General features: G+C 33.0%; 2 protein-coding genes across 3 annotated transcripts; both read right to left on the bottom strand.

Moving 5' to 3' along the window:
- Positions 1 to 6,703: 6,703 nt before the first annotated feature.
- LOC132642210 (uncharacterized) lies at positions 6,704 to 8,665 on the bottom strand. Of its 2 annotated transcripts, none has more exons than XM_060359467.1 (2): positions 8,377 to 8,665; positions 6,704 to 7,248 (listed from the first exon to the last, which is right to left on the bottom strand). In XM_060359467.1, the coding sequence occupies exons 1-2, from the start codon at positions 8,464 to 8,466 to the stop codon at positions 6,877 to 6,879; spliced, it is 462 nt and encodes a 153-aa protein (XP_060215450.1). In that variant the 5' UTR covers positions 8,467 to 8,665; the 3' UTR covers positions 6,704 to 6,876. The 2 variants fall into 2 exon arrangements, with proteins under 2 accessions (XP_060215450.1, XP_060215451.1); XM_060359468.1 differs by having other exon boundaries at positions 6,707 to 7,245; positions 8,377 to 8,664.
- A 1,299-nt stretch (positions 8,666 to 9,964) lies between these two features.
- On the bottom strand, positions 9,965 to 12,342 carry LOC132642209 (pectinesterase-like). Its single transcript, XM_060359466.1, has 2 exons — positions 11,278 to 12,342; positions 9,965 to 10,736 (listed from the first exon to the last, which is right to left on the bottom strand). Exons 1-2 carry the CDS (start codon positions 12,251 to 12,253, stop codon positions 10,036 to 10,038), a joined length of 1,677 nt encoding a protein of 558 aa, XP_060215449.1. The 5' UTR covers positions 12,254 to 12,342; the 3' UTR covers positions 9,965 to 10,035.
- Between the last annotated feature and the right edge of the window lie 454 nt (positions 12,343 to 12,796).

Here is a 12,796-nt window from a genome sequence, read left to right as displayed (position 1 = left end):
AAATGAATTTTGGAATTTATTAACATTCTCTAAAAAAGGTAATGTCAATAATCCCGCTCTCTCACTGGTCTTGTTATTATACTATCGCGGAGGAAAAAAAGACTCCCATTGAGGCGCTACAAAAGCCTCAATAAAGCCAAAGAAGTTATCCAATTCCGCCTTTTCGAAATTATTATGCCAGACGTCCCAGGCATGGGTAATTTATTACAATGCCCATATTAATTAATGTTTAGTCTTTAAGTCTTTAGAAATGATTTGGTAAGCATCAAATTTGTTTTAAAATAGCCGATAAGATCTCTTCATCTTTTATTTAAAATCTCAGGTTCGATACTTCGAGTCATGATAATCATAAACTATACATATATCATACTATATGGTATAAAGTCCTCTTTATTTAAAGTAACAAGGCGATGCAATACTATATGTAACAACCACCAGACAAATTTGTGCGACTTAATTTGGAGTAAGAGTGTCAACTAGTGGTCTTTTCAATTATGAATGAATTTGAACATAAATGCTTTTCAAGTTTTCGTTAAATGAAATTTATATAAAAAAAACTAATACAGTCAAATATCTCTATAATGACAGTATTTCTCTGAAAATTACATGACTGCTATAATGCGACGTTGTTATATTTGTATACTGACATTTGATGTTTAGATTCCATTTAGCTGTTATAAATGAAAGTACACACAACATTATTTTTTATGTTATTAACGAAAACAAAATACTTGTTAATTTAAAGCTTTGCAAATACAAAAGCAGCGATATTATCAGACCAATTAGGTTAACTACATTAAACCGTAAGGTTCTGTTGTTTGAATATAATAAAAGGAAAAAATAATATTTCTCATAGTAATCTGATTTAGTCTTGCAAAATTTCAAACTTAAAATAAACTAATTACAACTACCAAAATCAGGGAAATAAGTATCAAATTTATACAAAATTAGTATGACTTTTATAGAGAGGTAATTTTATAAAGAATGTATTGCTATAATGAATTTCATTGTTTTTATAAGTAGAATGTTGTTATAAAGAAGTAAAATATAACATGAAAAATCGATTCTGAAGAAAATCAGGTCGTTATAGTGAAATGTTGTTATAAGGCATGACAATTATAAAGACGTTTAACTGCACATAAAAATACTAGTAGTACAAATTACAATACTTAATAATTCAAAATATTAAGAAAAATCTTGTAAAAGAAATCTTTAGACTCCTCGAATATGACACACAATTTGTAACCAACTCTTTCTTCATGTGACCAAGTAGATTGGAGTAGCTAATGTTGTCTTAATCCCATGCTGACAGTCCATGTTATACTTCTTAAGATTAATGTATGGTATCTCCAAATCACCTTTCTTGCTCTTAATCAAACTTCCAGTTCTACTCTCAGTAATATATAACGGCCCATAAATTGGCCCGCCTTTAGTATATATTTAAATGGGTTGTTTTGTTCCACTTGAAGAACAACAAAGCATTTTTCCACCAGTTTTTCTTGTGGCCGTGCTTTTTAATCTTCTTTGATGATTCATCTTTTGAGATGAGTTTTTGTAACTTGAAGTGTAATGTGTCTATGGAGTATCTTGAACCCTCTTTGATCTTTTGCTTCCTTGTTTCTTCTAAAATCTGCTGCTTTTGACGTTCATAAACAGTAATTAGAATGTCAAATTATTTTTTTCATAACCGAAGTGTTTAGGTCAGCTTGCAGCATATAGGGGCGGATCCAGATTTATGATGTCGGATTCATCTGAATTTAATACTTTCGACGCGGAACATAAATTTATGTGTAAAATTATAGTACTAGTTTGATGAGTTCTCAAAGCGGATTAAGAATTTTAAGTTTATGCGTTCTGAATTCTAGGACAGACGGTTTATTGTGTTCGGACAATAATTTATATATTCCCTCCGCATTAAATTGTTTGTTTGGTTTTGATTTGACACGGAGTTTAAGAAAGTAAATAAGACTTTTAGATCGTGTGGTCTTACACTAAAGATACGTAGAATGTACTAAAATGTCCTTTAATCTTGCGATCTTAAACATGTGTCGTGAAAATTTGGAATTAAAAAACTGTCAAAAAAAAAAAAAAGATGTTTTTTTTTTTTTAAAACGGAAAAGAGGAATATAAGACAAATAAATTGAAATGGAGAGAGTATATAGATTAAGTAATTTTTTGTAACAAGAATACTGAATTTGAGCTAAAATTACTGAATCTATCAAATCTGTAACTTGTATTGTAGTAATACCAACTATCACACGGCACCTTCCTGAGATGTCTTGGAAGGGCAACGTGAGGATAAGCAACAGGCGTTTGCATGGTTACAATTCACCAACCGAAGCCCCACACTAAACTAGAGTATCAATGTTGTCAAGAAAAACTAATGTTAAAGCTTTGTTTGTATTAATGAAAACAACTATTACAGAAAGGCTACACGATATCAAGGAGCAGGGGCGGGACCGGTAAGGGGTCAGGAGTTCATCCGAATTCTCTTCGGTGAAAAATTACATTGTATATACAAAGTTTAAATTATTTTTTATGTATATATAATAGACTTTGAACCCTTTCTTCTTCGTGTATTTATTTCTTTATAATTTTTAACCCCCTTAGGAAAAAATCTTGACTCTGCCGCTGCGAGGGAGGATAAGTAATTGAAGTTTTCAAGCAAGTAAACTCAATTTTTTGTATCCTCTATACCTACTAGTTGTAAATTTATGGATCCATCACAAGTAATATATGTTAGAGCTTACAGGAAGAAAAAAAGCAGGGGAATTACCTGAAAATAATCGATTTGAGGGAAATGTTGAGGTTCTGCAATGGAGAAAATGGGAGACTTGTTTGACATTGTTTTCTATAATTTCCCTGTTTAGGATGCAGGAAAAAGAAGGCTTTTGCTAGTGAGGAACACAGAGGATATAATTTTTTTTTTTTTTGGTTAAAGAGGATATAAATTTGAAATTAAGTAGGCATGAGTCGGTTGAGATTTAAAAAGGTAAAATTTGAAAAATAATACTCCTATTTGGACATTAAGGGTGTGTTCGGTACGAAGAAGAATACTTTTCTGTAAAATGTATTTCTCAAACTTAAGTGATTTTTTACTTACTTTTTTTTTGTATTTGGTAAGTAAAGACAACAAAATAAGGTCAGGGTCAGGTGGAGGGGCAATGGTTGAGGGGTTGGAGGTGGGGTGGGAGGTGGTTTGAAGAGAAGACAATCTGTACGGAACATTACTTATGTAACTTGTTTTTCTTGCTCGCATTAGAGAAGTTATTTACTTGATTGTTCAGAAACGTTTTCCTAGAGAAAATATTTTGACAAACTTAACATGAAAAAGTTGAAAAATATTTTTTCAGAAATATTTTGTGAGGGAAAACTGAAAAACTCTTAAAACATGATTTTCAAACTTCAAATTCTGTTTTCCAAATTTAAAGTTGAAGCGATAGGTCAATTGAGAAATAAATATTTATTTAAAATAATTTTAAATATTATATTTTTCAAATATTTGAGCCAAAACGAAGCGCCTTTGGGATCTTAATAGCCGTTGGTATATTGGAACTACTACTAATAATTAATGTTCTGCCTATTTGTCATATTTGTATTATTCAATCTTACTCCTTACTACTATTCTAATAAATGTGCTAGAAAGATCAAAGAATGAAGCAAGGAGAATTTAGTAAAATAACTCTTATCATTTGATATTTCAAACGGCAACAAGGAAAGTGACAAGTAGCTACAATCGAATGAAGTAGTAAGTTAATCTAAAAATGGTCCAATATATTTTGAGGTTGGTAAAATAGTCCTTTAAATATGCATATGAAATGTCTCAGTTCTTTTACCAAATTGCGAGCTGTTAGTCCTCATTATATGTAAAGCACACCTCGATAATTATCTTTGATGGAACAAACTTTAACTCGTCTCCAACACGATTGATTATGGTTTTTATAACGGATTTAAGTTATATATACTGACAGTTAACCTATTATAACATGTTCATTATTATTTTTATCATGTTATCGATCATTCACCTCAGGTTACTCTTTTGAACTCGTCAGAATATAGAAGTTAAAACTCTTATGAAAAAGTAGTCCGAAAGTCCAATAAAATGAATGTTTTATCAGATCAATTGAGTTAACTAAATTGAGACTACATTAAACCGTAAGATTTTGTTGTTTGCATATATTAAAAGGTAATAAAAAAATATTTCTCATAGTAATCTAATTTAGTTTTGTAAAATTTCAAACTTAAAATAGACTAATTACAGTTACCAAGATCACGAAAATGAGTATCAGATTTAGACAAAATCAGTATGCCTGTTATAGAGAGGTAATTTTATAAAAAGTGTATCGCTATAACCAGAGGCGGATTTAGGATTTGAAGTTTCCGAGTGTCATGCGTCATTCAGTCAATTTGGGCTTCAGGTCGGATTATTCGTCTTTTCAGGCTTTGATTCGGGTTATTCGTCTTTCCGATGAAACATTTGTTTAAAGCAATATATAATATCAGTTCTACTAACGAAAAATAAGCCCTTCTTATCAACATATAATCTCAGTTCTACTAACTAAAATAAGACCCATATTCTTTGCAAAAATGTACACACCCACAAGCAAAATTACAACTTTTATACATAACTCTACAAAAACCACAAGCAAGATTACAGCTTTTCTATAAAATTGTACACACTCACAAGAAAAATTACAACTTTTATACATAAATGTACAAAATCCACAATCAAGATTACAACTTTTATACATAAATGTACAAAACCCACAAGCAAAATGACAACTTTTATACATAAATGTACAAAATCCACAAGCAAGATTACAACTTTTATACAAAATTGTACACACCCACAAGCAAGATTACAACTTTAACACAAAAAAGCATTTTTGTAAGAAAAAAACTCAAAAGAAATCAAGAAAGAAAGACCAAGAGATTCTTACAATGGGTCAATGGAGGAAGCAGCGATCGTGGCTCGGAGAAGAAGATGTTCTAGGCAAATATCAATGGAGCCGACTGGGGTTTTGGCTTTGGGGCAATGAAGAGGGTTTGTTTATTTGATGATAATTGAGAAGAGAGGGTTTGTCTTTTTGGAAAAGGGTCAAATATGCCCCTGTACTATCAGAAAAGGGTTAACTATACTCCTCGTTATACTTTGGGTCAAAATATACCCTTCCCGTTATATTTTGGGTTCAAATATACCCTTTTTTTATACTTCGAGTCCAAATATACCCTTCATTCATTAAAATTGTCCAAAGTGGACATGAGATATGACGTGACACTGACAACTCGGTGAGGTGACACCACATGGCATGCCACCTCACCACCTCAACCCATTTACCCCTCTTTTTCCCTTCTTCTTTCACTACTACCATCTCCTTCCCTCCACACCCTTTACAACCATTAGCACCATCGCACCACCACTTTTTAAGGTCCTAATTAGGAGAACTGTTAAAACGTGATGAGCGCTGCCCTGTTATATGTTAACCAAACATTAAAGCCTAATCTTGTGAACAAAAGATTGCCTTGTTCTCTGCTTCTTTCTATTTGCTTCTTTTTTTCCCTTTTTATTTTTGACTTAAATCTGCAAAAGTTTATATAGCAAATTCATGGGGCTATTTTATTTATTTCCATACTAGTCAAAAGTTTTACTGAGAAAATCCATTTGACAGCTTGGTGCAAAGAGAAAATTCACTTGTAATGATGCAGCGAATTATCTCCTACCATCAATAAAATTCTTGAGACAAAAAATTTATTTTGAAAAAAGGACAAGTAAAAGGTAGAAGTTCTGTTAATTTTAAAATCATTGAATATGTTAGTAGATTAAACCAAAAAAGTTAAATTCAGAGATTGAGACACTGCACGTTGGTTACTTTATCTTATTGAGAAAATAATTGTTAATATCAAGCTAATCAAAAGTTTTATCCTCCTCCCCACGTGTAGCAATTCATTGGTGGTTATCAAAATCCCAGAGGAAGTTCATTAGATTAAGACCTAAACTCCCTTTGGAAGTATAATAAAATCATTTCATTGCTAATGGTTGCAAAGGTTGTGGAGGGAAGGAGATGGTAGTGGTAGAAGAAGGGTAAGAGAAGGGTAAATGGGTTGAGGTGGTGAGGTGAAGTTGTCAGTGTCACGTCATATCTCATATTCACCTTTGACAATTTTAACGGAGAAAAGGTATATTTGGACTCAAAATGTAAAATAAGGGTATATTTAAACTCAAAGTATAACGGGAAGGGTATACTTGAACCCAAAGTATAAAGAGAGGTATATTTAACCCTTTTCTAATAGTACAGGGGTATATTTGAACCTTTTCCGTTGTTTTTTTGAAGAGAAGAGGGGGAAACTTATATTTTCAACTTTAAGAAATAAAAAAGTCAAAGATTAATAAATTAAATTAATCAACAATAATTGTTAATTGAAACTAAGTCAACACTAATTATAGAAATAAGAAAAGAGAATATAAAGTGCTTGGGAATTATTTTGTACACAGTCACGTTGCCGCAGGGATTCGATCCCGTTTTGTACACAGTCACGTTGCCGCAGGGATTCGATCCCGCTACCTGACGGAGGAAAAGAGCACCTTTTGCCACTGACACCAAGGACTCAGTTTGTTCTGAGGATGCCACTTAGTCATTGTTTTTATTGGTAGAATGTTGTTATAAAGAAATAAAATACAACATGAAAAATCGATTCTGAAGAAAATTAGGTCGTTATAGTGAAATGTTGTTATAACGAATGACATTTATAGAGACGTTTGACTTTACATAAAAATACTAGTAGTACAAATTACAATTCTTAATAATTCAAAAATCTTTGTAAAAGAAATCTTTTAACTCTTCAAATATGACACACAATTTGTAACCAACTCTTTCTTTATGTGACCAAGTAGATTGGAGTAGCTAATGTTGTCTTAATCCCATGCTGACAGTCCATGTTATACTTCTTAAGATTAATGTATGGTATCTCCAAATCACCTTTCTTGCTCTGAATCAAACTTCCAGTTCTACTCTCAGTAATATATACCGGCCCATAAATTGACCCGCCTTTAGGATTTAAATGGGTTGTTTTGTTCCTCTTGAAGAACAACAGGGCATTTTTCCACCATTTTTTCTTGTGGCTGTGCTTTTTAATCTTCTTTGATGACTCATCTTTTGAGATGAGTTTTTGTAGCTCGAAGTGTAATGTGTCTATGGAGTATCTTGCAACCTCTTTGATCTTTTGCTTCCTTGTTTCTACTAAAATCTGCTGTTTTTCACATTCATAAACAGTAATTAGAATGTCAATTTTTTTTTCTTTCATAACATGCTGTTTAGGTCAGCTTGTAGCATATAGGGGCGGATCCAGAATTATGATGTCAGATTCATCTGAATTCAATACTTTCGGCGCGGAATATAAACTTCTGTATAAAATTATACAAGTTTGATGAGTTTTGAAAGCGGATTCAAAATTTGAAGTTTATGAGTTTTGAATTCTAGGACAGACTGTTTATCGGGTTTGGATAGATAATTTATATAATCCCTCCATTTCGTTTTTTTATCGGGTTTTGACTTGACACGAAATTTTAAAAAGTAAATAAGACTTTTGAATGTTGTGGTCTTAAACTAAAGATATGTAGAATGTATCAAAATACTATTTAATCTTGTGATCTTAACATGCCACGTCAAAAGTTGGAATTAAAGAGTTGCCAAAAAAATGAAAGAGACATTCTTTTTTAAATGAACTAAAAAGGAAAGTAAGACAAATAAATTGAAATGAAAGGCGTATGTATTAAGTACTGACAAAAATACTGAATATGAGCCAAAATTACTAAATCTATCAAACATGTAACTTGTATTGTAGTAATACCAACTATTACACGGCACCTTCCTAAGATGTCTTGGAAGGGCAACGTGAGGTTAAGCAACAGGCGTTTGTATGGTTACAATTCACCAACCAAAGCCCCACACTAAACTAGAGCATCAATGTTATAAAGAAAAACTAATGTTAAAGCTTTGTTTGTATTAATGAAAACAACTATTACAGAAAGGCTACACGATATCAAGGAGCAGGGGCGGGACCTGTAAGGGGTAAGGGGCTCATCCGAATTCTCTTCGGTAAAAAATTACACTGTATATATAAAGTTTAAATTATTTTTTATGTATATATAATAGACGTTGAAAACTTGCTTCTTCGTGTATTTATTTCTTTATATTTTTTAACCCTCCTAGGAAAAAATCATGACTCCGCCACTGCGAGGGAGGATAAGTAATTGAAGTTTTCAAGCAAGTAAACTCAATTTTATGTATCCTCTATACCTACTAGTTGTAAATTTATGGATCCATCACAAGTAATATATGATAGAGCTTACAGGAAGAAAAAAAGCAGGGGAATTACCTGAAAATAATCGATTTGAGGGTGGAAGACATAGTGGTCGCTGAAATGTTGAGGTTCTGCAATGGAGAAAATGGGAGACTTGCTTGACATTGTTTTCTATAATTTCCCTCTTTAGGATGCAGGAAAAAGAAGGCTTTTGCAGTTTTTATAGTGAGGAACACAGAGGATATAAATTTGAAATTAAGTAGGCATGAGTCGGTTGAGATTTAAAAAGGTAAAATTTGAAAAATAATACTCCTATTTGGACATTAAGGGTGTGTTCTGTACGAAGAAGAATACTTTTCTGTAAAATGTATTTCTCAAATTTAAGTGATCTTTTACTTACTCTTTTTGTATTTGGTAAGTAAAGACAATAAAATAAGGGCGGGGTCGGGTGGAGGGGCAGTGGTTGAGGGGTTGGAGGGGGGTGGGAGGTGGTTTGAAGAGAAGACAATCCGTACGGAACGTTATTTATGTAACTTGTTTTTCCTGCTCACATTAGAGAAGTTATTTACTCTATTGTTCAGAAACGTTTTCCTAGAGAAAATATTTTGACAAACTTAACATAAAAAAGTTGAAAAATATTTTGTGAGGAAAAACTTAAAACACATGAAAAATTCTTGAAACATGATTTTCAAACTTCAATTCTATTTTTCAAATTTGAAGTTGAAGCGATATGTCAATTGATAAATATATATTTATTTAAAATAATTTTAAATATTATATTTTTCAAATATTTGAGCCAAAACGATATTAGAAGGGAAGTCAAAGGTGGAATGTAAACGAAGCGCGCCTTTGGGATCTTAATAGCCGTTGGTATAGTGGAACTACTACTAATAATTAATGCTCTGCCTATTTGTCATATTTGTATTATTCAATCTTACTACTTACTACTATTCTGAATATTTGTATTATTCAATCTTACTACTTACTACTATTCTGAATATTTGTATTATTCAATCTTACTACTTACTACTATTTCAATCTTACTACTTATAAATATGCTAGAAAGATCAAGAATGAAGCAAGGAGAATTTAGTAAAATAACTCTTATCATTTGATATTTCAAACGGCAACAAGGAAAGTGACAAGTAGCTACAATCGAATGAAATATATAGTAAGTTAATACAGAGATAGTCCTTACGTTTGAGGTTGGTAAAATAATCCCTTAAATATATGCATATGAAATGTCATAGTTCTTTTATCAAATTGCGCACTTTTAGTGTATTGAAGCACAGCTCGATAATTATATTTGATGAAATTGGCTACTGAGAAGCAAATAAACCATTTAGACTAAATTAAACTATCAGAACAATAAAGATGGTGTCATAGACGTGGCAAGTTCAGGATCTGGTCAATTTGTCGGGACAAACTTTAACTAGTCTCAAGCACAATTAATTTTTGTTTTTACAACGGATTTAAGTTATATATACTGGCAGTTAACTTAACCTATTATAACATGTTCGCTATCAGTTTTTATCATGTTATTAAAGACAACTTATTATAGATCATTTACCTCGTATTATCTTATAAATGACCTAATGTAAAATATTCTTTTAACTTGTCTCGACGTAGAAGTTAAACTCTTATGAAAATGCAGTCCAAAAGTCCAACAAAATGAATGTTTTATTGGAAAAAAATTCCCTTAATTATTACAAAGTCATCCACAAAGAAAATCAATCAAACCTTCATCAAACCAGATTCATATGGAACACCACTCAATTTAACCCACTCATCAGCCCTAATAAAAGGTCCAGGGGCAAATCCAGCAGCAACTTGTGGTGCAATATTTTTCTGATAACCCCTCCAATTTACCCTATTATTAGTATTTGATCCAGCTCCCCTATTTTGATACTCTGCATAAAACAAAGTATCAAGTGCAAAATTTCCTGCCCATACTGACCATCCCTCTGGTGCAATAAATCCATCAATTGAAGATTGCATTATAATAGTTCTTGAAAATTCCTTCCATGGTCTTCCTAAATATGCCTTAATAGGTGGTTGAGCTGTTAGAAAATCTTGTTCAGCCAAAACTTGGCAATTTTGCATGACTATAGCACCAACCCCACGTCTATCTTTCCGTCCTTGTGCAGTGACCATGCAGGCTTGTTCCGCCATCGGTTTTCTAACGATCATTTTGCAGTTTTGGAACACTGCTGAGGCGTCCCCAAAGATGAAGTCGATGGTCCCACTTATGGTGCAATCGCGGAAGAATTGGCGATAGGAGTGGACGTATAGGGTGTCTTGATAACCGTCGATTTGACAGTTGTGGAAAATGGCCATGTCACCCGAGACACGAAGAGCAACAGCTTGGTGCTTTATCGGTCCAGCTGTGTTCTCGAATCCGATATCCTTTGCCATGAAGTTGTCTCCATTAACAGCTGCATGAATAGAAAATGTCAAGAATGAACGTCTCATTTTTAAGTGAGGGTGTTTGAATGAAGACATGATTTAATATGTTGATTTGATTTGTCCATCATAGTACTGACATTTAAAGAAAATATTAACTTTATGGTCGGGTGAAAAGTTACTCCACTATTTCCTTATTTAGTGGTCTGTTTCGGAAAGAGTGGCATATTTATATGTATGGAGATAATTTTAACTTTTCATCGCTGATGCCATGTTTTTGTAGCTATAGAAATCACGAGACGGTGGAGATCACAAGTTTTAAAAGTTTTTCATTATTATTTCTTAAGTGTCAGCGCAACCATAGCATGCCACGTAAATTGAAACAGAGCGAGTAATTTGGAGTTTGGTAAGGAAAATTTTATGATGAAAGTTAGGACTTTATATAATTTAACGAATTTGAATTTTTGAAAGTTGTATAGAAACAGAACGATGTTAGACTTTTTAGAATGCCCTGAATAGAAAGAGTTCCAGATAAATTGAGACGGAGGGAGTAGTAAGAATGAAATGACTTACCAACTGTGGCAGTTTTAAAAGTGCCAGTGCCATCAGCAAAGTTCTTGCTACCAGTAATTTTGGTTTTGGTTGGGCCTTCACCAATAAACACAACATTGTTCACTTTCCTTGGGATCTCAACATACTCATTGTAAACACCAGCCTTGATGAAAATAACAAATTTTTGTGTATTCTTTTGGGGCACAGCTCTTAGGGCCTCATTAATAGACTTATATTGTCCACTACCATCAAGTGCAACCACAACATTAGGCTTTAGCCCATTAGAATTAACTTCTTGGAGCATCCTTTCATGAGTATTTAATAACCTTCGGTTTACACCAGGGATCTTCAGGTTCAGGTTTTTGAGTACTGAACCAAAACTCGAAACCATAGCTAAACCATTGCTTGTGAGCTCCCCCGCGTTTTTCAATAATTTCTTCATTTTCTCACCTGTCTCACCGGTCGTGTTCTCAAAAGCATCCAAACACGTTTCCTGATAAGTGATGGCCGCGCTGAGCCATGTTTTAAGGTCGTCAGTGTAATCCTGAAGCTTGGTCACGTCTAGCACGTTGATATCATCGAATGACCTCCTCAGGTCATCTATCGCGACACCCAGGAGGCCTTCACATGTGTGCAACGCGTCTTTAGTCCTGGGATCTTTCGAGGCTTCCTGGATTAACGATTTGGAACTCTTGATTACGCTAGAGAGATCGTTAATCGTGGCACTAAACTCAACCTTAATGAGGTCTTTTGGATCATTAGTGTTGTTGGCCCTTGCTAAGCTCTTTTCACAAGTTTGTTTGTAATCAGTAGATTGACAAATTGCATGGACAGACTTTGTAGAAGTTGAAATATGAGAATCAACTTTATTATTACTAGTATTATTGGATGAATTATCTTCATTACTCTTGCTGGTGAATGAGATAGCTACTGCCACCACACAAGCCACTAGAAGAATTGAAGCAATGCTAGCAATTGCAAGCTTCTTCACCCCCATAATTAATTAATTATCTCTTAATTGAAACAAAAGATTTTGGGGTTAATTATGTAAGAGACAAGTTCTTCCCCTTGGCTTGAGATTTTGCAAAAATGAAAGCAAACTATTTATGGTGAAATTAGTTAAATTATTGATAGTTTTTTTTGTTAGAGAATTTGAGGATCTGAATTAATGATCGCAAAAATTGGTGGAAGAAAATTTACTAGTTTTCTTGGTTGTGCTACAATTAAGGTTTATTGTAGGAATGTTATTACTTGGAATTTTCTTGGTTTATTCCCTCTTTGTTCTTGCTCTATTCAATTGTTTTCTTTGTCTGCCACAAACTCTATTTATGTTTTATTATCTTTCTTTTTTTCAATTAACCTTTTTTTTTTTACGTTGGTTTGTTAATTCATGTCTGTCTTTTCATGGGTCAATTTTTTTGTTACATGAAAAGAGGGGGAGTGGAGAAAGGGGTCAATTGATTACGCGACCTATTACAAAAAAAAAAAAAAAAAAAAAATCAATGTTGTGTCAAATCTCTAAAAATAAGAAATTATATGT

The sequence above is a fragment of the Lycium barbarum genome, chromosome 5 (genome assembly GCF_019175385.1).
Source record: "Lycium barbarum isolate Lr01 chromosome 5, ASM1917538v2, whole genome shotgun sequence".
In the NCBI taxonomy this organism is placed as follows: domain Eukaryota; kingdom Viridiplantae; phylum Streptophyta; class Magnoliopsida; order Solanales; family Solanaceae; genus Lycium; species Lycium barbarum.
The sequence above is the reverse complement of the archived record's forward strand: the minus strand, read 5'-3'. Positions and strand labels throughout refer to the sequence as shown.

Excerpts from the sequence above, each read along its gene's own strand:
- LOC132642210 (XM_060359467.1), bottom strand. The coding sequence starts at position 8,466 with ATGTCAAGCAAGTCTCCCATTTTCTCCATTGCAGAACCTCAACATTTC. Across the intron at positions 7,249-8,376 it reads CTCAAATCGATTATTTTCAG|CAGATTTTAGTAGAAACAAG; the intron begins GTAATTCCCCTG and ends TGTGAAAAACAG.
- LOC132642209 (XM_060359466.1), bottom strand. The coding sequence starts at position 12,253 with ATGGGGGTGAAGAAGCTTGCAATTGCTAGCATTGCTTCAATTCTTCTA. Across the intron at positions 10,737-11,277 it reads TTTTAAAACTGCCACAGTTG|CTGTTAATGGAGACAACTTC; the intron begins GTAAGTCATTTC and ends CTATTCATGCAG.